This window comes from Mobula hypostoma, chromosome 11 (genome assembly GCF_963921235.1).
Source record: "Mobula hypostoma chromosome 11, sMobHyp1.1, whole genome shotgun sequence".
NCBI lineage: Eukaryota > Metazoa > Chordata > Chondrichthyes > Myliobatiformes > Myliobatidae > Mobula > Mobula hypostoma.
The window spans coordinates 76,524,388-76,549,818 of NC_086107.1; the positions used below are offsets into that span (position 1 = coordinate 76,524,388).

Consider the following 25,431-nt stretch of genomic DNA (forward strand, 5'->3'; position numbering starts at 1 on the left):
AGGTTCTTGAACAGAGGGGTAGATTCATTCAACTTCATTTGCCCATCAATGAACTGTTCCCACAACCATGGACTCAATTTTGAGGACTCTTCATCTTAAGTTCAAGATATTTATTGCTTATTTATTATTATATTTTTTTCTTTTCTATTTGCACAGTTTGTTATCTTTAGTACATTGGTTGTTTGTCTGTCCTTTTAGGTGCAGTCTTTTATTGATTCTATTATGTTTCTTGGCTTTACTGTGAATGCCTGCAGGAAAATGAATTTCAGGGTTGTATATTGTACTTTGATAATAAATTTACTTTTAAGTTGAACTTTGAACCTGCCAGTTACCACACTGCTTCACAGCATCCCAAACTATTAGCCTATTGATCATTCCAGGCAATAGCCACTGGTATATGGCACAGCACAACAATATAGGAAATAGAGCTGCTGTTTGCCATAAAGCCCCTTGAGCTTGCTCATTAAGATCATGGTTGATCTGATCTTGGCCTTGGTGCCAGTCTCCTGTCCTTCAGCCCTCACCTCCAAAAGGCAAACTAAAATCAGTCAATCGTTGCCTCAAAAATATTCAATATCTATTCCAAAGATTATTGCCTCAAGAACTGATCAGACTTGCTAGCAAGGTAGAACACAGACCACATTATGCTGAACATTTTGATGCCAATGGAATAGATTCTAACATTGTTGTTAATGCACATTCCCCAGATGTAGCATCATGAGGACTTTTCTTGGTCAACTAGGCTAGATACTCTCGTTGGATCTGGCATTTCACTGGCAGATGTTCCCTGGGTATTTATTATCACCTCTTCTTGAGGAAGGAGATGCTGAAAAAAGGGAACATGCTAACCAAAGTAGGGCAATTTCTTGAGCCTGCTTTTGTCCCTCAGTTAGGTCTGATCACCTCCAGCCCCTAAGCTCATTTAAGGGCAGTCCTTGCTGCAGACATAGAAGACATTTAGCTTAATCAACTTTCTATAACTTCCCCTGAACTGCAATGTCACAGGATCCTTGATTATTCCCTTTTTAAACTCCCACTTTCCCTAACACACAGCCTGAAGAATAGGCTACTACCACTTTGAATTCACAAGAGCTGCTGCACATGAAGTATTCACTCACCGGTTTCCATTGATGGTCTGAATGAAGTTAGGTGTGTAGCTCTCCCCTTGATCGTCTTCACCCTCGCCTTCCTCAGTAGGGAAGCCATACTGAGGCTCGAAGTAGGGATTGTCATAGTCCTTCTGCCGGCCCATAACCTCAGACAAGCCATCACTTTCCCGCCGCTCTAAGCTGGCTTTAGCAAAGGCCTGAATCGACGTGGCTGCGATATGGTTGTGGAAAGTCAGCGACTTTTCATCAGCCTCCACCGAGTCAATGGACTCCTGTCAGACCAGAGGTATACGACAATGAATCACCCAACCTTAATGAAGGCTCACTTCATCCTGAAAGGGTTGGAATGGAGAGGAGACAGTGCATGCACAAGCTGGGCTTTGCGTTAACCCGACTACAGATACTAGGAATCCAAAGTGGAAGCTGGAGGAGATTCTCCATTTGACTGTACAGTGTAATGCAGGAGGAGTCAAGGGCACAATATAATTGGTTATGGTGAAGAAGCAACAGACCATAAGACACTGGAACAGAACTAAACTGTTCAGTCCTTCGACTCTGCTCTGTCCTTTGATCATTGCTGATACATTTCCCTCAACCCCATTCTCCTGTTTTCTCCCTGTAACCGTTCACACACTGACCTAACAAGAATCTATCAATCTCTGCCTTAAATACACTCGATAACCTGACCTCCAGAGCCATCTGTGGCAATGAATTCCATAGATACAACACCCCCTGGCCAAAGCAATTCTTCCCCCTCTCCATTCTAAATGGACATCCCTCTATTCTGAGTTTGTGCTCTCTGATCCTAGACTATAGGAAACATCCTCTCCACATCCGTTCTAGCTAGACCTTTAAAGTTTTAATAGGTTTCAATGTGATACCCCCTCATTCTTCTAAATTCCAGCAAATATAAACCCTAATCCATCAAATGCTCCTCATATGATAAGCTTTTCATTCCTGGAATCATTTTCGTGAACCTCCTTTGAACCCTCCCCCATGATGACACATCCCTTCTTAGATAAAGAGCCCGAAACTGCTGACGATACTCCAAGTGCGCTCTCACCAGTACCTTATCAAGCCTTAGCATTACATCCTCATTTTTATATACTAGTCCTCTAAAAATGAATGCTAATATTGCATTTGCCTTCCTCACCTCTGACTCAAACTGTAAATGAACCTTTAGAATACCTTGCACAAGGTTCTTTGCACCTCAGATTTTTGAATTTTCTCCCCAGTTACAAAATAGTGTATGTTTTTATTCCTTCTACTAAAATGCATGTCTGTACACTTTCTGACATTGTATTCCATCTGCCAATACTTTGCTCGTTCTCCTAATCTGTCCTTCTGCAGCCTCCCTACTTCATCAACACTACCTGTTCCTCCACCTACCTTCGTATTGCCCACAAAGCCATCAATTCCATCATCCAAATTATTGACGTACAACTTAAAAACAAAACGATCTCAACACAGACCCGTGGAACACAACTAGTCACCGGCAGCCAATCAGAAAAGGCTCCCTTTATTTCTACTCTTTGCCTATCCATGCTCTATCCATGCTAGAATCTTTACTATAATATCTTGCTGAGCAGCCTCATGTGTAACACCTTGTCAAAGGCATTCTGAAAATCCAAGTACAAAATATCTACAATTCTTCTTCATTTATCCTGCTTGTTATTTCCTCAAAGAATTCCAACAGATTTTCAGGCAAGATTTTCCGTTAAGGAAACCATGCTGATTTCAGCCCATTTTATCATGTGCCTTCAAGAACCCTGAAATCTCATCCTTAACAATTGACTCCAACATCTGCCCGACCACTGAAGCCAGGATAACTGGCCTATAATTTCCTTTCTTCTCTCTCCCTCCCATCTTCAAGAGTGGAGTGGCATTTGCAATTTTCCAGTCCCCTAGAACTAAGCCACAATCTAATGATTCTTGAGAGATCATGACTAATGCCTGCTCAACCTCTTTAACTACCGCTTTCAGCACTGCATCCAGTCCAGGTAAGTAGCTCGCCGAGCTGACTTGTTAGCTTGCACCACGGGCATACTCTAACAAGCCAGCTCAGCGAGATATTCAACAACAACATCCTCAACCCGAGCTACAAATCTTTTCCAAATCTTAAAGTCCAGGAGACTTATCTACCTTCAGACCTTTCAGCTTCCCAAGCACCTTTATCCTAGTAATAGCAAATGTACTCACTTCTGTCCTGGCATTCTCGAACTTCCAGCATACTGCTAGTGTTTTCCACAGTAGGGACTGATACAAAATATTTGTTCAGTTTGTCCTCTATTTTCTTGTCCCCCATAACTACCTTTCCATGTCATTTTCCAGTGGTTCAATATAGACTCCCGTCTCTCATTTACTCTTTATACATAAGAAAAAACTTTTGATATCCACTTTGATATTATTAGCTGGCTTACCTTCATAGTTCATCTTTTCCCTCTTTATGGCTTTTAGTTGTCTTCTGTTGGTTTTTAAAAGCTTCCCAATCCTCTAACATCCCACTAATTTTTGCTCCATTATATGCCCTCTCTTTGGCTTTTATGTTGGCTTTGACTTACTCGTCAGCAATAGTTGTGTCATCCTGCCTTTAGAATACTATTACTTCTTCTTGGGATGTACCGACCTGTGTCTTCCAAATTGCTCCCAGAAACTCAAGCCATTGCTACTCTGCTGTCATCCCTGCTAGTGTCCCCTTACAATCCACTTTACCTTGCTCCTCTCTCATGCCTCTGTAACTCCCTTTACTCAACTGTAATACTGATACATCTGACTTTAGCTTCTCCCTCTCAAATTGCAGGGTGAATTCTATCATATTATTATCAGAACTCCTCAGGTTTCCTTTAGCTTAATCTCAATAATCAAATCCAGTTCATTACAGAACACCTAATCCAGTACAGCTTATCCCCCCTAGTGGACGCAACTACAAGCTGCTGTGAAAAGCCGTCTCATAGGCATTCTACAAGTTCTCTCCCTTGGGATCCAAAATCAGCATCGACCTTTTGGCATGCATCTTCTATCTCCCATTGTAATTTGTAGCCCACATCCTGGCTACAGTTTGGAATTCTCATCAGGGTCTTTTTGCCCCTGAAGTTCCTTACCTCCACCCACAATGATTCTACATCTTCTGATCTTATGTTACCTCTTTCTAAGGAAGATGAGCACTTCTAGATATAAACTGTTGATAGGAAAAAAATGGAAAGGAGTTCAAAAAGAAAATTGCAAAAAGATACAAGAACTAGAAAATACTTTGAATGGGGTCTTCAAAGATTCTGATACAGGGAAATCACAGTGTAAGGGGCAAATAAGTGGGAGAAATTGCTGATGAATGCACAAGAACCCCAAGTAGGAAGAAAGTATTGCTATAGAGATGAAATGTAACCAGGTGCTGCAAAGGGTCAGAGCTCAGTAAAGGAGATGTATCTTTTATAACTTCAGAGGCAAGGAAGCAGAAGCCTTTGAGGAATCGGCTAAGACAGCAACTGTAAAGGAAGTGGGAGGTGGCAGGAAACTGGGATGACACTAGATTTTAAAAATATGAAAGTACAGAAATCTTGAAGGACTTGCAGGAATACAAAGACCAAGCTTTAGTGCAAAGACATACAGAAAAGCATTGTCCCCATGCAGCACACTCACATGATTGATGCCCTGTATGACCGTACTGGGACTGCTGCTTGCTGTTGTACTTGAACTTGAACGAGGAGGATTGTTTTCCAGAGAATTTTCGCTATCCAGTCCCTGGTCATCTTGATCTTCCTGATCTTTCTGAAAGCCCTGGAAGTCTATCTCACTGGGATCACCAAGGGCAGCATGGGTCAGAGGATCAACATCTGCAATTACAAGGCCTTGCTCAGTACACATACAGACATCGTTTTCAAAAAAAAACCCCAAAAACACCTATATGCTACCAATTGCAGATACCCAATGAACTCTCTCCTCACCGTATCTTGGACCCTGATTGGAAAACTGTTCCAAGAAACCAATAGCAGAAAAAGTCTGAGACACTGGATGAAAACTTGAATATTTACAGATCTTAATCCCACCTATCACTCTCAACCTCATGTATTTTTTTTCTTCATGCTCACTGGAATCAGAAAGATCAGAATCAGGCTTAATATCGCTGACATAATAGTATGCCGTGAAATTTGTTGTTTCGTGACTGTAGTACACGTAAATACATCAAAATACATAAATTACAATAATTTATTAATAAGTTAAATTAAATCTATCAATCTTGTTCACCCACCTTAAGAATGTAAGAAACAGAAGGATCAAGGCAACACTCACAACACGCTGGAGGAACTCCGCAGGTCGGGCAGCATCCGTGGAAACAATCAGTCAACGTTTCAGGCCGGAACTCTTCGTCAGGACTGAAGAGGGAAGGGGCAGTGCCCACGGATGCTGCCCGACCTGTTGAGTTCCTCCAGCATGTTGTGAGAGTTGCTTTGAACCCGGCATCTGAAGAGTATTTTGTGTTTAGAAGGATCAAGCTTGTCTTTGCCATTCTGTAAGGTCCTGGTTGATCTTTCACCCCAGTGTTATTTTCCTGCATTAACTTATTAACTCTCAATTCTCTGAACCTCTGATATTCAATGACTGAGCTTCCACAATAGCCCACTTTCAAAGATAATTCCAAAGGTTTTCTCCTCCCTTGATAAAAAAAAATTCTTCTTTATCCTGTAGAGCCATCATCTTAAAGAGACTGTGACCCTGGATCTAGACATCCAAGAAAGACGCATTTATCTTGTTAATGTACGTCCCTATGAGATCACCTCATTCTTCTAAAGACTATTGGCCCAGTGTGAATAACAATCAAGACGACAACATGCCATCCCACAAATCAACTGCTCTCCATCTTTCACACAAGTGTCTTATCTTTGGTTGGGAGACCAGACCTGTATATAAATTTGCAAGAAAAACCTCACCAGGGTCCATAATTTCAAGAACAAATTTTTTTTTTACCCAAATCCTTTTGCAATGATGGCTAACATGCTATTTGTTTTTTTAAATTCTCACTGGGCTTGCAAATTCTTTCAGTAATTTCTGTACGAAGGTATCAGATCCATCTGCAAGCCTATAACTTTCAATCTTTCCCTTTTCTTTGACTCATGTAGATGACTCCCATTTTTCCATATCATGTCCTATCCACCCAAACCATCAACCTTTCATCAGCAAACTTTAATCGGCGGGAGGAGAAGATGGCAGCACGACGCAGCGCGCGCAGCCTCCCTGGTGAAATGATATCATATTTGTTAAATAGGGTACCGTGCACAATTCTGATTTGATGGAGACAGACCTGAAAAGGCACAGAGGAACATGTGGAAATTTCTGAAATGCCCAGTTCGCTGCTGCTGCTACTGTGCGATTGAGAATCTCCGGAGGGAAGGCCCCAAAATCCCCAGCTTTGCCTGCTGTTGGCGACCGAGGCTGAGGCAGAGATCGTTTGGCAGAGATGGCACTTGGTACTCGGTGTCGGAGGGCTGATCAGAGCTCAAAGTTTTCAGACAACTCAGAGTCGGACTGTGGTCAGGCATGGCAGTGAGAGTTTTCTTCCTTCTCCTGTCTGCGTGAGATGTGGGACTTTCGAGAGACTTTGAACTTTTTTACTGTGCCGTGGCCTGTTCTTCATCAAGTTATGGTATTGTTGCACTGTTGTAACTATATGTTATAATTATGTGTTTTTTGTTAGTTTTTCAGTGTTGGTCTGTCCTGTGTTTCTGTGATATCACACCGGAAGAATATTGTAACATACATCAAAGTTGCTGGTGAACGCAGCAGGCCAAGCAGCATCTATAGGAAGAGGCGCAGTCGACGTTTCAGGCCGAGACCCTTTAGTCCTGACGAAGGGTCTCGGCCTGAAACGTCGACTGCGCCTCTTCCTATAGATGCTGCTTGGCCTGCTGCGTTCACCAGCAACTTTGATGTATGTTGCTTGAATTTCCAGCATCTGCAGAATTCCTGTTGTTTGCGGAAGAATATTGTATCATTTCTTAATGCATGCATTACTAAATAACAATAAAAGAGGACTGCGTGTCCTAATAATCTAATCTAGTGCAATTGACTCCCTTATCCAAATCATTGAGATGTGCAACAGCTGAAACATGATATCAAGCTGATCTGAACTTTTGTTTGCTCTCTTCTGTTTACACTTCCAATCTGTGGGAACTGTTCTAGAATTTAGCTTTGGAAGGGACAACCAAAGCACCCATCATCTCCACCACCAGCATCTTCAAAAACTTTTTGGATTCAGGTCATGAGCATCATTGGTCTTCAGACACCAATCAATACAAATTTTTAAAACTAATGCTAATTTATTTTAACTTAGTATTTATTCTAGATCTGTTTTCAATTATTTCTGGAAGTTTTTATGCTTCCTGCTATGAAGACTGTTTAATTTCCTTGTTATATTCCTAATCCCCAATACAACTTCTGTCATAGCCAGCATGGGCATAGCTAATTTTAATTGATATTTTCCTTTTTACAGATAACTCATCCAAACTTGTAAATCCAACTACTCACAACTAGATTACCAGAGCGATACAAACAAAAAACAGTTCTTCAGCCCACCAGGTCTACACCAACCATTAGCTACTTATTTACACTGACCTTACCACCTTCTACCATTCACACACTAGGAACAACTTAATGGACAATTAACCTACCAATCAACCCTTCTAAATAGGATATGGGAGGAAACCAGAGTACCAGGGGGAAACCCATGCGGTCATAGGGTGTGAATGTGAATGTGCAAACTCCACACGTACAAAAGCTGAAGTAAGGATTGAACCTGGATCTCTGGCATTGCGAGGCAGTGGCTCCACTAGATACACCACAGTGCAGATGGACAGAAGAGTGATAGGAGACTGGCATGACATCAGGATTAGTACAAGTTAGCATTGTATATGGTCACCATTCCAGAACAGAGGGTTCACGTGATCTGGGGGTATCAAGTTCAATGGGGTTAATGACATCTCATTGGCTACTCACTGGGTGTATCTCCTTTGATGTCACACTTCATCATCTCATTGACAAAGTCACCCAGGGAAGAGTAGGAAGAGCTGGAGTCATTATAATCCACACTGTCACTCCCACTGCAATGAAGACAAGACTTATCAGAATCTCACACATTGAGCAGACGTGAGCAAGCAGCATCGTCAATGAACAGGAGTACAAGTCCAGTAGATTTGTTCCCCAAAATAGTTGTGTAAATCTGGGTCAGGCAACAACCTTAGACTGATAGAAGAGTCAACAATACAATCAACAAGTCTTCCTCGAGGGTGAAATATTTATTGGCAGCATTTCAAAGGCATGGCTAGATAAGGTGGTGAAGTTACAGGAAACAATACTTTATTCTGCACAGCATAGAATGTAACCTTGGGGAAGTCACAATACAAATTTGTAACATTGCTTCGGACACAAATGGAGTACTTTGTACAGTTCTGATCATTATACTATTGGAAGTCCACAATTAACTGGACAGGTGCAGGGGATATTCACCAGGATGATGTCTGGATTGGAATGGTTCAGTTTTGAAGACAGATCACATTGGCTGAGTTTGTTTACCTTGGAGTGAAGGAAGCTCAGAGGGGACCTTTAAGATACAGACAGTATAAAATGAGGATCACAATGTAGGTAGAGGGAAATGATTCACCAAAGCAAAGGTGCCTAGAACTAGAGGGCACAAGTTTAGGGTAAGGGGTAGGTAATTCAAACGGAGTACAAGGAAGAACAGCATTGCCCTATGAAAAATGGTGTGAGTGGAGTGTGGGAAGGTGTGAGGTTATCCACTTTGGAAGGAAGTATTTGAATGGAATTAGACAATAAAATACTGCAGTACAAACATGAAACACAAAGTATGGGGCAGAGCAAGAGGTTGAATTTTAATCCAAGTTGTATGGAGTTATACAAAAGGAAAGCTTTGACACAACTACAGGACATTATAAGACCACAACCTGGACAAATGCATGCAGTTTTGGTCTTCACATTTAACAAATAATGTAGAACATCTCTGGGTTATGAACACTTGCCCATACAAACAATTATTATATTATTTCATATTATTATTTTTTAAAGTTTGACATTCGTTCTAATGAAGGCTGAATAAGTTTCCTGTACTCTCCTGTAAAACAGACTGCTACGCTAGAACATGTTGACATTAAGAAAGGGGAGGAACCGGAATCTTTGAAAAACATTAGGATAAGTCATCAGGATCGGACGGGATATAGCCCAGCTTACTATGGGAAGAGGGGGAATAGATTGCTGTGCCTTTGGCAATAATCGTTGTGTCCTCTCTGGCTACAGGAGTAGTACCAGACAAATGTTATTCCTTTGTTCAAGAAAGGGTACGTATAACCCTGGGAATTATAGACCAGTCTTACTTCAGAGGTGGGCAAATAATTGAAGAAGATTCTTAGAGACAGAACTTGGGAGGATTTTGGAGAAGCTTAGTCTGGTCAGGGATAGTCAGCATGCTTTGTGAGTGCCAGCTCATGCCTCACAATTCTGATCAAATTTTTTGAGGATATTACACATTGATGAAGGTAGAACAATGGATGTGATGAATAGGATTTTATTAATGCACTTGTTGAAGTTTCCCCATGGCAGACTCATTCAGAAAGTCAGAAAGCATGCAATTCATGAAACTTGGCTGTGTGGATTCAGAATTCAAAACTGACCTGTCATCAGTCGGTTCAGAGCCATCATCTTTCTCAATGGGAATATTGAGAGCCTCAGCCAGTTGAGAGTTGCTGTCATAGACCCGGTAGTAAATCGGCTGAAGCTGATGGGCATACCACTTGGGCTTATCTCCGATCACCGCAGGGTCAAACACACCTAGTTAATGACAAAATAATACGCTCTTTGCAATTTGTACAGAAAGCCAGAATCAAAACAGAGTCCTTCCCTTGACACTAGAATTAAACAAGCAAATTACTGAACAGCAGGATGAGTGATTTCACAGCTCCATGTTATAGCATTACTACTAAAGACATTTGACATTGTCTAGAGACCAAGACCATCAACCTCCCCTGCTTTCCCATTCATTTTCAAATATATAACCAGAAATGCCCTAAGACTTTCAACCCTCAGTACCTAGAATTCTTGCTGTACAAAAGGCTAACTATTTCAGTTAAGGATTCCTACCTAATCTGCTCAAACTGCCTGACAGATCATTCTGAGAGGTCAAAGGCCACCCTCCATGCATTGGATGTCAAAAGAATTGAACTACCATTTTCATCCACCTCCTTTATAGATCAGAAATTCAGATATCCATATCAACTTGAGCCATCACGTAACCTTATCCTACCTGATTTCCCTACCTTACGTTGTTGTAAACTCTTGTGACAATGTGAAGTGTAGCCCTCTACTATCACCACTAGCGAATACTAGGTGAATCAGGACAAATGCCAGCCCATGGAGACAGCTTGGAAGAGAAATGGAAGCTGGAGTCTTTTAGTTTCTTCAGATGGTGGAAACAACCAGGAGGTAATATAAAGTTACTTCTCAATTTAAAGATGCTTCCAAACAAACACCATGAAATCCAAGAATCATAGAAAATAATGCGTGTGTCTGTCTGCCTCTCCGAGTCTGTCTTTGCTTCTCTGTCTGTGCCTCTCTGTGTGCCTGTGCGTGTCTGTCTGTGTGCCTGTTAAAATGAGCTATTCAGATTAATCAGACAACTTGGGCTACAGCACATCATGCATCCAATATACTTTATAAACTGCTTATTGCTTCTGTCTCTAGCACCACTCAGCAGTGATCTTCAAACATTTTTGATAAAAGAAAGAATGAGAGCCGTGCAGCACTTGATCCACCATGCCATATCTTGATTTCCTGTTGCATGTTGGCAGATGAAATTTAATCCCAGCAAGTGCAAGGTCATGCATCTTGGAAGTCAAATGGAAGGGCATTAAGTAATGTTGATGAACAGAGACCTAGGGGCCCAAGTCCATAATTCCCACAGGTAGATAGCGTGGTGAAGGCAGCATATGGCATTTTTGCCCATGTAGATTAAGGCACAGAAGATGAAAGTTGGAATGTTACGTTGCAACTTTACACACTAGTTGAGCCGCAAGGAGCAATGTCTACAGTTCTGGTCGCTACACTACTGAAAGGATGATTGTGCTAGAGTGGGTGCAGAAAACTGAGCTAGTAGGGGAGGCACGGTAGCTTAATGGTTAGGGTAAAGCTATTACAGTGCCAGTAACCTGGGTTCAATTCTGCCAATGTCTGTAAGGAATTTGTACATTTACCCCATGACTGCGTGGGGTTCCTCTGCATGCTCCGGTTTCCTCCCAAATTCCAAAGACATATGGATTAGTAGGTTAATTGGGCACATGAGCGGCACAGGCTCACTGGGCCAGAAGGGCCTGTTACTGTACTGTATCCCTAAATAAAATTAAAATTAAAATTCACAAGGATGTTGCTGGGATCAGAGGGATTGAGTTCTGAGAACAGATTGGATTGGAGACTGAGAAGTGGCATGATAGAGGTTTATAAAATCATGGGAGGTATAAATAGTACACAACCAGTGTGTTTCCCAGGGTGGGGGTAACAGTACAACGCAATACATAACTAAACTACAAATTACAATAAGAAATATATATAATTAAATTAGTGTACTGCAAAATGAGAGCAAAAAAAAGCTAAAAAGTGGGTTCAATATCTATTCAGAAATCTGATGGTGGAGGGGAAGAAGCTGTTCTTGAAATGTTGAGTATGGGACCTCAGGCTCCTATACCTCCTCCCCGATGGTAGCAATGAGACGAGGGGATGTCCAGGGTGATGGGGGTTGTCAATGAAGAATCCCCCTTTGAAGGTGTCCTCAATGTTGGGGAGGCTAGTGCCTATTTTGAAGCTGGCTTAGTTTATTCTGTAGTTTTTTTTTCCAGTGGCTCCTTCATACCAGACAGTGATGCAATCAGTGGAGTGCTCTCATCTGTATAAATTTGTGAGTCTTTGGTGGAGAGGGAGGAGGGGTAAATGAATTGTCAGAAGAGTTAGAGGAGGCAGGAAAGTAATAACATTTAAGAGGCATCTGGACAGGTATTTGAATGAACAAGGCATATGGAATTAATACAGGCAACTGATGTGAGAATAGATGTGTTAGTCCAAAGTGCCTGTCTTTATGTTGTAGAACTCTGTGACTCTCTGATGTGGTTTACACGAACCGCAGTCAGGCTTTTGACAAGATCCTGTTTGGTTGCCTGGGCTGGGAGGTTAATCCACTAGTAATCCAAGGTGCATCGGCAAACTGGATCCAAAACCGGACTCAGGAGAGAATACAGAGGGTAGTGGCACATGGGTATTTTTCTGATTGTAAATCTGTAATGTGGTCTACCACTGGGATCAATGCTGGAACCTTTGTTATTTGAAATACATATAAATGATTTAGATGAGAATGTAGGAGGATTGAACAGTCATAGATAGAGAAGGTTATCCAAGGATACAGTGAGACATGGATCAGCTGGAAAATTGAGCAGAGCAGTGGCAGATGGCACCCTCTTGACAAGTGTAAAGTGACACACTTTGGGAAGTCAAATTCTTGCTGGACATGTAGAGTAAATGGCAGGGTTCTAAGGAACATTAATGTGCAGACAGAATTCCAGATACAAAGCCATTGCTCCGTGAAAGTGGCAACACAAAGGAGGCATTTGGTATGCTTGCTTTCATAGGCCAGGCATTGAGAGTTGTGCCATCATATTTCAGCCATATGCAACATCGGTTAGACTGTACTTAAGAGTCGAGTGTTGTAGTTCTAGTCACGACACTACAGGTAGGGCGAAGTAGTGATTACATAGAACCAAAAGAATACAGAAGTTGTTCATCAGGATGTTGCCTAGAACGGAGTGGAGATTAGATAAGCGGGTTTATTCTCTCTGGAATGCAGGAGGCTGATGGGTGAACTTAGAGGTTTATAAAATGACAAGGGGGCACAAATAGAATAGATAATCACAGTGTCTTAACAGAACAGGGAAGTCTAAAACGAGAATGGACAGATGAGTGGGGTGAAAATTAAAGGCAATTTGAGGGGTAGGATTTCTCGCACAGACTGTGGTGACCATCGGGAATGACATACACAGGGAGGTAGTAGAAGCAAATATAATTACAATGTTTAAAAAGATTTTGGACAGCTACTTAGATAGAAAAGGGGCAGATGGAAGTGGACCTCATGTAAGCAAATAGAATTAGTATAAACAAGCATCACGGTTGGTTGACATGGATGAAGTGGCTCACTTCTGCGTTGTACAGTTCTATGTGCAATACACTTCACTGAGACTGGCAGAGTTCACAACTTTCAAAGAAACCAAAGGCTCCAATATTTCTTTTTTATATTTCCTATATTAACCATCACATCAGTACTGCAGCATATTTCTCACACGTCCTTTACCACACAGTGGGCATGGTTCCCACTCACACATTTTATGAAGATGCAAAATACTATCATTCCAGAATTCTGCGCACACTTCCACCTCTTCATACTTACTTGCCACTCTAATTTTTCTCCTGTGGCTTGATGCCAAGTAGTTGTTTCTAGTTTCAGTAAAATTCCCCTTAACCAAACTGGAGTCTTTGTACTTTTCTAAACCTCATATAAATATCTTCTCTGCCACCAATACATTGACACAGCACTTTAATTTCCTAAAGCTGCTTGAATCTGTTCAGATTGACTATTTTTTAAAAAACTTGCTTAAATGCACTTAAAATTCTCTATATTTTATAATGTTCCTGTCCCAGTTAATGTTCATAGAATTAAAATCCCTACTGGGTCGCTAATGCTTTTAAATTTCACATAAAATTACCGACATATTTGCCCTGTTTCCTTCCATTTGACCTTAAAAGTACATAAACATGAATTTAAGGGTCCCACAGGCTTCCCACTTACTTCAACTCATCTGGACTCAATCAATAAAAATCATGAAAGCTGCAGATACTAGAGAGTTGAAATAAAACCAAATGCATTCCTTCAGCATTTCCTAGCTCTCAGACACTACTTTTTCCCTCTTCAGTGTTTTCTAATCTCTTTTGTTGATCTATTCACCTTATTTCCTCATCTCATCTGAAAATCCTATAAACAAGAATGTTGCACTGCCATCCTTTCCCTTCCTTAAGGTATGTTTCAGATGATCACATTGATTCATTGGATTGAAACAACTGCTGAACCATGCACATTTTTACAAGTCTTTTGTTTTGTCTTCCTTCCAAGCTTGCTTATGTCTTCCATCCCACTTCTGAAGGCATCCTAAGGTTTCCAATCACCTGTAATTTACCCCTAATAGAGGAGGAAAAGAGGATATGGGAAACAAAGAACACACCAGGATGTGCATTAAGCAAAGCCCCATTTCAAAGAAAGGAAGAATTTAATTAGCTTCTAAGCAAAACTGTAGCATGCATAAAGGGGAAGTAGCATCATGTACCTACAGTATGTCTGAGTAATAATAAATTGTGGTGAATATTTATCACACTAGAGGAAGGTTGACTATGGAACTCCAAGTCCAATTTTGGCATGCCAGTTACAATTTGCCAATACATTAGTGATTTGGGGGCACAACTATATTCATAATTTGCACATAATATAACAGAAGGAGCTCTATGGACTTCAAGTGAAAATGGGCTGGTGCAGCTGGGTAACTTCCGGTTAAAAAAGGCAGGACAAGATTTCTCCTTTGGCTCCTCACACTTCAAACAAAAGGCATAGCTATGGCCACTTCCATGGGACCCGGCTCTGCCTGCCTGATTGTCAGCTACATGGTTGCAAGCCTACACTGGTATCACTGCACAACTTTTCCTATGCTACATCGATGACTGCATTGGTGCTGCTTCTTGCAAGCACTCGGAACTCATTGACTTCATCAACTTTGCCTCCAATTTCCACCCTACCCTCAAATTTACCTGGTCCATTTCCACCATCCCTCTCCCCTTTCTCGATCTCTATCTCTAGAGACAGCTTATCCACTGATGTCTATTTAAACGCACTGACTCTCACAGCTACCTGGACCATACCTCTTCCCACCCCATTACTTTTAAAAACACCATCCCCTTCTCTCAATTCCTCCATCTCCGCCGCATCTGCTCTGAGGATTCTTAATTCCAGAACTAAGGAGATGTCCTCCTTCTTCAAATAAAGGGGCTGCCCTTCCTCCACCATCAACACTGCTTTCAACCGCATCTCTTCCATTTCACACGTCTGCCCTCACCCATCCTCCCGCCATCCCACCAGGGATACTGTTCTGCTTGTCCTCACCTACTAACCCAGCCTCCATATCCAGCACGTAATTCTCTGTAACTTCCATCATCTCCAGCGGGAACCCACCACCAAACACATCTTTCCCTCCACCGCCCCCCCCCCACTTACTGCTTTCCACAGGTATCGCTCCCTATGCGACTCCCTTGTCCATTCGTCCCTCCCCACTGATCTCCCTCCTGGCACTTATCTTTGCAAGCGGAACAAGTGCTACACCTGCCCCTACACCCCCTCCCTCACTACCATTTTGGGCCAAACAGTCCTTCCACGTGAGGTGACAATTCACCTGTGAGTCTGTTGGGGTCATATACTGTGTCTGGTGCTCCCAATGTAACCTCCTGTATATCAGTGAGACTGGATGTAGATTGGGAGACTGCTTTGCTAAGCCCCTATGCTCCATCTGCCAGAAAAACTGGGATATCCCAGTGGTCACCCATTTTAATACCACTTCCCATTCCGACATGTCAGTCCATGGCCTCCTCTACTGTCGTAATGAGGCCACACTCACTCAGGTTGGTGAACAATACTTCATATTCCGTCTGAGTAGCCTGATGGCATGAACAACAATTTCTCAAACTTCCAGTAATTGCCCCCTGCCCCCACTTCACCATTCCCCATTCCCTCTCTCACCTTATCTCCTGACCTGCCTATCACCTCCCTCTGGTGCTCTCCCCCTTTTCTTTCTTCCATGGCCTTCTGTCCTCTCCTATTGAATTCCTCCTTCTACAGCCTTGTATCACTTTCACCAATCAACGTCCCAGCTCCTTACCTTACCCCTTCCCAGTTTCACTATCACCTTGTGGTTCTTACTCTCCACCCACCCCCCCCCGCCACTTTCTTACTCTGACTCTTCATCTTTTTTTCCCAGTCCCGACGAAGGGTCTCGAACCGAAACATCAGTTGTACTCTTTTCCATGGACGCTGTCTGGCCTGCTGAGTTCCTCCAGCTTTTTGTGTGTGTTGCTTGAATTTTCTCGTTTGTGATAGGACAAAATGAATGATGGCTTTAAATGGAATATGAGACACAGGGAAGAAATTTGTGAACAAATCCATGATGACAGCAAAAGAGTTAAAGGATGTATGATTCTAGACTATGTTATGAGAGGAAAGAAAGGTTAGGAAATGAAATCGTAAAATACTAACTTGGGCCCATTTAGTGGTATGTCCAATTCCATACACAAGACTACAAAACTAGTGAGCAGCAAACAGGAACATAGCAATGAGGATGATGTGGTAATCTGGCTCTTTGAACCCACTTCAGCATTTACAAGATCATGGCTGATCTGCCTGTAATCTCAAATCATCAGCAAACAGTAATCATTCACCCTCTTGATTATCAAGAACATGTCTCTGCCTTAAAATTAACTCAAACCCACACTCCTTCTGATAACAAGGGCACAGCTGGTGGGTTCAGTTCCATTGTATATTCTTGAGCTGGCTGCAACAGACTTGTACTGCGAAACTCATCTGCCATCTTTGTGCACAGCAATCTTCCTCAACTTACTGTTGTGGATCCTTTGGAAGGTGTAGTTGGTGGGATTCAGCAACCATTCTCCAGAATATTCCACAGCCTGAGTCCGAGCCAGCTTCTCAGTGAATAACGACAACTTGGGTCTGGATGCCAGGAAAGAATTTACTTGGAAAGCAACAACAGGCCGAGGAAAGAGTCGGAGGATCCTGGTGTGGGCTAGGAAGCCCTGCAGCACATTGGGGGAGTTGAAGAACCGCACCATGGCAACCCTGTGAATCAAAGGATCAGCCACTTAGAAAGCAACAGGGAAGCCGTTTTGGATCAAGCACAGCCACAGTCAGAGCAGTCCAACCAAGTAAAAAAACACACCTGTTATGTCATTCATTCTACATAACAGAAGATGTAAGCATGCAAATCTCACTTGAGCACAGGATCACATCCACTCATTAGATTGCTATACTACAGCAATCTAATCAGGACACATGGCCACAATAACCGTGTAAACTCAGACATTGGCAGGCCAGGGAGTGAAAAGAATGGAGTAGTGGTCAGGAGCAATCTCTCCTTGGACAGTACATGATGGAAGTGAGCAGTAATGAATGAACAAGGTGAGAGAATGAGTGGCCTTACCATTGACATCAATGGATCTGCAGTTGAGAGGATGAACAGCTTTAAGTTCCTCAGTATACACATTACTGAGGACCTCGTGTGGTCTGTACATACCGGCTGTGTGGTGAAAAAAGCACAACAGCGCCTCTTTCACCTCAGACAGATGAAGTTTGATATGGACCCCCAAATCTTAGGAACTTTCTACAGGGGCACAATTGAAAGCATCCTGACTGGCTGCATCACTACCTGGTATGGGAACCGTACCCTCAATTTCAGGACTCTGTAGCTGTGAATTTCCCACTATTCAGGACATTTACAAAGACAAGTGTGTAAAAAGGGCCCGAAGGATTATTGAGGACCTGAGTCACCCCAACCACAAACTCCCAGCTGTTACCATCTGGGAAACGGTACCGCAGCATAAACGCCAGGACCTAAAGGCTCCGGGACAGCTTCTTTCACCAGGCTATCAAACTGATTAATTCATGAATTCATGCTCATACTGATTATAGTATTATAAATTACTATAAATTGCACATTGCATAATTAGTTGGAGACATAATGTAAAGATTTTTACTCATGTATATGAAGGATGTAAGCAATAAAGTCAATTCAATTCAATGACGTGCAACAGCTGTGGAGGATGTAGGACAGGAGGAGCATGGTTTCTGTAGGATGTGTGCAGAAATACCACAATGTCACCTTGTTTCCAGTGCTTCCGCCATCCAAAATTTGATTTTCCAACATGTTTTCATGTTCCAGTGTTTCCCCTCATGCCTCTACCCAGTGGCAGCAACCAAAGTTCAGATGTCTTACGTTAAATCCAAGCCAGAACAGCCAGAACGGAGCTGAAAACTTCTTCACCTCTGGCTTTGGGATCTGACCCAGAAAGGCAGGTCTGCTGAAGGTAACTGCAGGAGCTGGTTAGCTGAGGAACACAGCAATGATTCCAACAGATCTAATTAGGATTTATGTGGCTGTGATACACCACAATGACAGAGCACTTGATGAGGCAACATTCCTACAGGACAAAGGTGCCTGTAGATAGGTATCCTACTAATATGACTCAAGGAGAATGCACAAAGCCCCAGGCTCACCCTGAAACTCACCGGGTTGCAATGTCCACTGAGTCGACGTCATTGCCGTAGATGAGGGGGTTGAACTCGGTGGACGGAGTGGAGGTCTGCTCTTCGCGTGCCCTCCCAGTCAGCAGAGGCAGTTGCTGTGCTTCATTGAACTTCTCGAGATTGAGGATTGGTTGAGTGTTCAAGCTCATGCTTGCCAGTGCCTATTGTGGGACCACAGTACAGGAGAATTGTCAGCATGAGGGAACTTGGGACTGAAACCAGCCCACTTCAGTCATTGCAACACCATCACAGCATCAGCCACCACCCCACCCTCCTCCTTGGCAAAACTCTCTGACAGCGGCAGCAATGCTCCTGTGCCCAAGCACAGGGAGCACACTGAATACATATCTCCCGACAGATAAATGACCCTCTCCTTTGATTCCATTAAACCGATCTACACCGTCCACCTTCCTTCCAAGACACCCCCTGTCCTGAATTTCAGAGGCAGCAATGTTCTTGGGGTGCAGGGGGAGGGGCAGATGATCAACAGGACTGCTAGACAAGCAACACCAATCTCCCCATTGTTACATTCAGTCTAATGCTCATGGGAACAAAATAAATCAGTACAGAGAATGGAATTGAAGCCCCCCAATGAAACACAACCTATAGGAGCAATCCATTCAACTCCACTGGGCAACAAGGCTAGGCCCTGGTATAGACACCACCGACATGTCCAGCCAATTCGGTCCAGGCTCCAGAACTGAGACAATGTCACTTCACAGCACTGGGCACCATTTAAGAAGCCCACAGTGCCTAAGGAGCTTCTATTCTGAATCTGGGGAACGTACAGCATACTTTTGGCAGGACTATTTCATGGGATAGTTTGAGGGAGCTGCATCTGCCCTTTCAATGATTTGATGGGACAGATTTACTCTTTTCCTCACCAATCACAGCATAATCTAGGCATTTATTGGGACAATTTAGAATCGTTACTTTGCATCTAGCCAGTGCAGTGCCTGCTCTGGGAGCACCTTATGGCTGAGGTAAAGACCAGTATTTTCATATTCAGCAAATGCTGTAACTGAACAGTCAAAGGAAGCTTTACTCTAACCAGGGCTAGCATCTTGCAAAACAGGGTACTGCTGTCCCATCAGAGGCTGATTGAACAGAGACCAAATGAATGGAGGAGGTAGCTAAGCCTTTCTCCAAATAGGAACACCAGTTGAAGGGAGGTGCATTCATGGGTCCACCTTTTGCCATCACCATTGGCAACAAAGATTCTAAGTACCCTTTGGGTTTTAATGTGAATCTGCTTCACCCTTAGCGACAATTAATGTGTCACAGCAAGTAAGCTCTATCATTGCAAATTACTTGTCAGCACATAGTTCCACTCAGCTCTTGATGCAGTCCCAACATGCAACGGACAACATAGATGTGAGAGCTGGATGATGCTCCAATCTCAAGCACCACCAATGGGAAATAACTGTAGCGAAAGCCAACAATACCTCAGCAGATATACAGAGCAATATCTACTTAATCATCATCTTCAGAAAGGGAGGCATAAGCAATGCCACGTCACTGTAGCGTAGCAGTTAGTGTAACACAATTATTGCGCCAGCAACCCAGGTTCAGTTCTGCCATTATCTGTAAGAAGCTTGTACATTCTCTCCATGACTACGTGGTCTTCCTCTGGTCTCCTCCCACATTCCAAAGACATGCTGTTTACTGGGTTAATTGGCCTCATGTGTGTAATTGAGCGGCACAGGCTCAATGGGCTAGAAGAGCCTGTAAGATATTGTATCTATAAATATAAAGGTTCAAAGGCTCATTTATTATCAAAGTATACAACTCTGAAATTCTTCTTCTCCAGATAGCCACAAAACTAACAAAGAAAAGAACGGTAGCACAATTATCAACACCCTTCCCGTAAAATCGCTCCTCCAGCACAAAACAAAACGAAAATGGAATAGGCACATTGACCCCCAAATCTCCCTCCCCTAAAAAAAAATGAGAGAGATCAATCGAAAAGTACAGAATGTGAATAATCTATAAGACTGAAAAAAGTCTACAGTCCAAGTCATATCTAAAATGCAGAAAACCTGAATAACATTCTCCAGGCATAGTGGCAGTCTCTCCTCTTCGACAGCAGAGCGATGCCCTAGAGAGCAAAAGGCAGTCGCCCCCTCCGATAGCGGAGTGATTCCCCGGCAGTCAAAAGGCAGTTTGCCATCGCTCACCTCCTGCATTCACCTCAATGTTTCAATCTCCCTCTTCGCTTTTTCGGCGAAATGGAGTCAAACATTGGCTTGTGGCTCGTCTCATAGCCTGCTCGCCACGAGGTCCCAAACGTCACCTCTCCCTCCCAGGATCCGCTCGGGGGCTGCAGAGCGCTGAAACACCCAAATGATCCCCAAACTTCAAATCACAGGCTCCAATTGTTCCACAATCACATTCAAGATGAAAAGCAAACATAAAAGACATAGAAGAAGTGAAGTATATGGTTTTATGATCTATCCAGGAGATGTTAACCGAAGGAGTGTTGTACACAGAAGCCATCTTAAAGAGAAGTTCATAAAAATATCATAAAAATAATTAAAATATCCACCAACACCCTCTTGGTTCAAGATTGCCTGACAGAGTATAGTTTATACAGGTCGATTTTGAACACATGGCTTACACAACACAACGCTAAAAAGAGTGCAGGAAAACCTTCACATTAAATTGCATCAAGATAGCTGTGAGGCCCTTAAAGCTTTACTGAGTGGCGTTCTAACTTACTTGATCAACATGATAAATGAAGCTCAAGATCACTAGTAACAAACAATGAGCTGAATCCATCGGATATTCTGCTTAGACACCAGGTTGATTTGGCAATAATAAAGAAACCTACTTGTCTACATTCCAAAGTGAGCCTACCAAAAAGCGAAACCATATGGATTGCTACCGATAATAAAGCTGTAATTGAGAACTGTAGCAGACAGGGCAACATCAAAATTTGGTGATAAGTGTAAACTTTGGAGAGTTAATCACTGCTAAATAACATAACACGAGAGTCTTCCTTCACCCAGTGAAAGCAATCTATGTACCTAATCCCCAGCAATCCTTGCTTAGTACTGCTTTTAAGGAATGCCTGAAGAACATGACTGCTTAATTGAAATATAAAGCTGTGCTCTCAGATCGAAACTCATCCCTCAAGATCCAGTTACATAATCAGCAGCTTGCAACTCTGCTTTGTTGACATTAAGACTACAGACATGAACAGCACCTTCAGCGACTACTTCAAAAGTGGAACAACACTTGGAACATGAACAATTTCCAAATAAAAATGCAGCCACCCTACAGAAAATCAGGTGGAGATAGGGAATGGATAATAAATCCTTCCGATGATACAGAGATTTGGCTGTCACAAAGGCAGGAATAGCTTTAAAGATCAGATTTATTTGCCACATGTACATTGAAACGCAGTAACATGTGTCATTTGCATCAATGACCAACACAGTCCAAAGATTTGACTGGGAGCAGCCTGCAAGCGTTGCCACATTTCTGGTGCCAACCTAGTATAGTCACAATTCACTGACCCTACCCATGTCTTTGGAATGTGGGACAAAACCAGAGGAGCCAGTAGAAACCCATGTGGTCACTAAAAGACCATAAGACATACGAGCAGAACCAATCAATTCTGCCCCGACATTCGATCGTGACTGATTTATTACCCCCCTCAACACCATTCTTCTGCCTTCTCCCACAATCTGCGAATCCCTTTCTAATCAAAGACCTATCAACCTCTGCCTTAAATATACCCAACAACTTTGCATCAATAGCCATATGAATGCCACAGATTCAACATCCCCTGGATAACAAAACGCCTACTCATCTCTGTCATAGAAAGATAGAAAAACCTACAGCACAATACAGGACCTTCGGCCCACAATGCTGTGCTGAACGTGTACTTACTTTAGAAATTACCTAGGGCAGGGGTCCCCAACCTTTTTTGCACTGCAGACCAGTTTATTATTGACAATATTCTTGCGACTGGGGTGGGGGGGATTGCCAACGGACAAGAGTAGCAGTCAAATACGTTGTGTTTACCCCGAGAGACTACAATGACCATGAAGCCTTGCACCAGTGCGCATGCGTGACTTGCACATGCCTGTACGTGCCGATTTTTTTCTACAAATTGTTTTTGGCGATTCTGTTCGGTGGGGTGGGGTGAGAGTGTTAATCACGACCGGAATATAGGTGATAAGTGGCTATTACACTCAATTTCGTTTCTAAAAGGGTTTATCTAACGAATTTAATATTAAACACACAGCGCATATTTTCCTCGCATGAATATAGTGATAAGTCAATTATCCGGGGTGGGGGGGGGGAGAGACAGGGGAGCTTGAAGTAAGTGTTGAACGAACTTCCAGTAGAAGTGGTTGAGGCAGGTTCAATATTATCATTTAAAGAATAATTGGACAGGTATATGGACAGGAAAGGAATGGAGGGTTATGGGCTGAGTGCAGATCGGTGGGACTAAGAGTTCGGCACGGACTAGAAGGGCAGAGATCGCCTGTTTCCGTGCTATAATTGTTATATGGTTATATAAATCACTTATAAGTCAATAGCATCATAACATTTTAAGTAACGTTTGGATATTAAACACACAGCACATATTTTCCCCGTATAAGCATATAAAATCATTGCAACACACCAATATCGCTGAATCAGTGGGAGACCTAGGCTTGTTTCCCTGCAACAAGACGGTCCTATTGAGGGGTGATGGGAGACAGCGATACTCGAAGGGTGTTCCTGATGTCCAGTCTATTCCGCAATTTCATTTTCGTTGCATTCATCACAGGAAACACTGCTTCGCAGCAATATGATGTTAGAAATGGAATCAACGTTTTCAGTGCTTTCGTGGCTATCTCAGGATATTCAGCCTTGCCTTTGATCCGGAATGCCGGCAGAGATGTTATGTCAAACATACTTTTCAGCCCGCCGTCATTTGCAAGCTCGAGGAGTTGATCTCCGTCCCGCGCTGACACGGATGACGCGTGGATAATGACCTCGCGTGCGTTCAAGCTCAACAGTGGCCGTGACAGGGAATGAGGAAAGGTGCAGCTGACACATATCGCCAAATCATATCATTTCCTCGCGGCCCGGTAGCGCATGCTTTGCGGCCCGGTGGCTGGGGACCGCTGACCTAGGGTTACCCATAACCCTCTATTTTTCTAAGCCCCATGTATCCATCCAGGAGTCTCTTAAAAAACCCTATCGTATCCACCTCCACCATTCCACGCACTCATCACTCTCTGCATTAAAAAAAAACTTACCCCTGAGATCTCCTCTGTATCTACTTCCAAGCACCTTAAAACTGTGCCTTTTCACGCTAGCCATTTGAGCCCTGGAAAAAAGCCTCTGATTATCCACACGATCAATGCCTCTCATCATCTCATACATCTCTATCAGGTCACCTCCCATCCTCCATCACTCCAAGGAGAAACGGCCAAGTTCACTCTACCTATTCTCGTAATCCTAATCCAGGAAACATCCTTGTAAATCTCCTCTGCACCCTTTCTATAGTTTCCACATCCTTCCTGTAGTGAGGTGATCAGAACTGAGCATGGTACTCCAAGGTCCTACATAGCTGCAACATTACCTCTCAGTTCTTAAACTGATGAAAGTCAATGCACCGTATGCCTTCTTAACCATGGAGGCGCAGCAGCTTTGAGTGTCCTACAGACTCGGACCCTAATATCCCACTGATCCTCCACACTGCCAAGAGCCTTACCATTAATACTATATTCTGTCATCTTATTTGACCAACCAAAATGAACCACCCCACACTTATCTGGGTTGAACTCCATCTGCCACTTCTCAGCTCAGTTTTGCATTCTATTGATGTCCCTCTGTAACCTTTGACAGCCTCCCACACTATGCACAACACCCCCTACCTTTGTGTCATCAGTAAATTTACTAACTCATCCCTCCACTTCCTCATCCAGGTCATTTGTAAAAATCATGAAGAGAAGGAGTCCCAGAACAGATCCCTGAAGCACACCACTGGTCACCGACCTCCATGCAGAATATGACCTGTCTACAACCACTCTTTGCCTTCTGTTGGCAAGCCAATTCTAGATCCACAAAGCAAGGTCCCCTTGAATCCCATGCCTCCTTACTTTCTCAATAAGCCTTGCATGGGGTACCTTATCAAATGCCTTGCTGAAATCCTTATACACTAAGGTACTGCTCTACCTTCATCAACGTGTTTAGTCACATCCTCAAAAAATTCAATCAAGCCCAGAAGGCATAACCTGCGTTTGACAAAGCCATGCTGACTATTTCCTAATCATATTATACCTCTCCAAATGTTCATAAATCCTGCCTTTCAGGATCTTTTCCATCAACTTACCAACCACTAAAGAAAGACTCACTGGTCTATAATTTCTTGGGCTATCTCTACTCGTTTTCTTGAATAAGGGAACAACATCTGCAACCCTCTAATCCCCTGGAACCTCTCCTGTCCCCATTGATGATGCAAAAATCATTGCCAGAGGCTCAGCAATCTCCTCCCTCACTTCCCTCAGTAACCTGAGGTACATCTCGTTCAGTCCCGGAGACTTATCCAACTTGATGCTTTCCAAAAGCTCCTTGTAAGTTCCTTGTAAGTCATCCCTACAATCGCCAAGATCCTTTTCGTAGTGAATACTGAAGCAAGGTATTCATTAAGTACCTCACTATCTCCTCTGGTTCCATACACACTTTTCCACTGTCACACTTGATTGGTCCTATTCTCTCACGTCTTATCCTCTTGCTCATCACATACATGTAGAATGCCTTGGAGTTTTCCTTAATCCTGCCCACCAAGACCTTCTCATGGCCCCTTTTGGTTCTCCTAATTTCATTCTTAAGCTCCTTCCTGCTAGCCTTATAATCTTCTAGATCTCCATC

At 42.9% G+C, this 25,431-nt stretch overlaps 1 protein-coding gene across 1 annotated transcript in view; it reads right to left on the bottom strand.

Moving 5' to 3' along the window:
- The window catches only part of madd (MAP-kinase activating death domain), a 183,895-nt gene that overhangs the window by 53,283 nt on the left and 105,181 nt on the right, over positions 1–25,431 (bottom strand). The window contains exons 8-13 of the mRNA XM_063062301.1: positions 18,538–18,716; positions 16,856–17,091; positions 9,785–9,941; positions 8,097–8,200; positions 4,746–4,939; positions 1,119–1,381 (exon numbers count right to left, since the gene is read on the bottom strand). Of these exons, the coding sequence (XP_062918371.1) occupies positions 1,119–1,381; positions 4,746–4,939; positions 8,097–8,200; positions 9,785–9,941; positions 16,856–17,091; positions 18,538–18,716 (1,133 nt within the window). The remainder of the gene's footprint in view (positions 1–1,118; positions 1,382–4,745; positions 4,940–8,096; positions 8,201–9,784; positions 9,942–16,855; positions 17,092–18,537; positions 18,717–25,431) is intronic.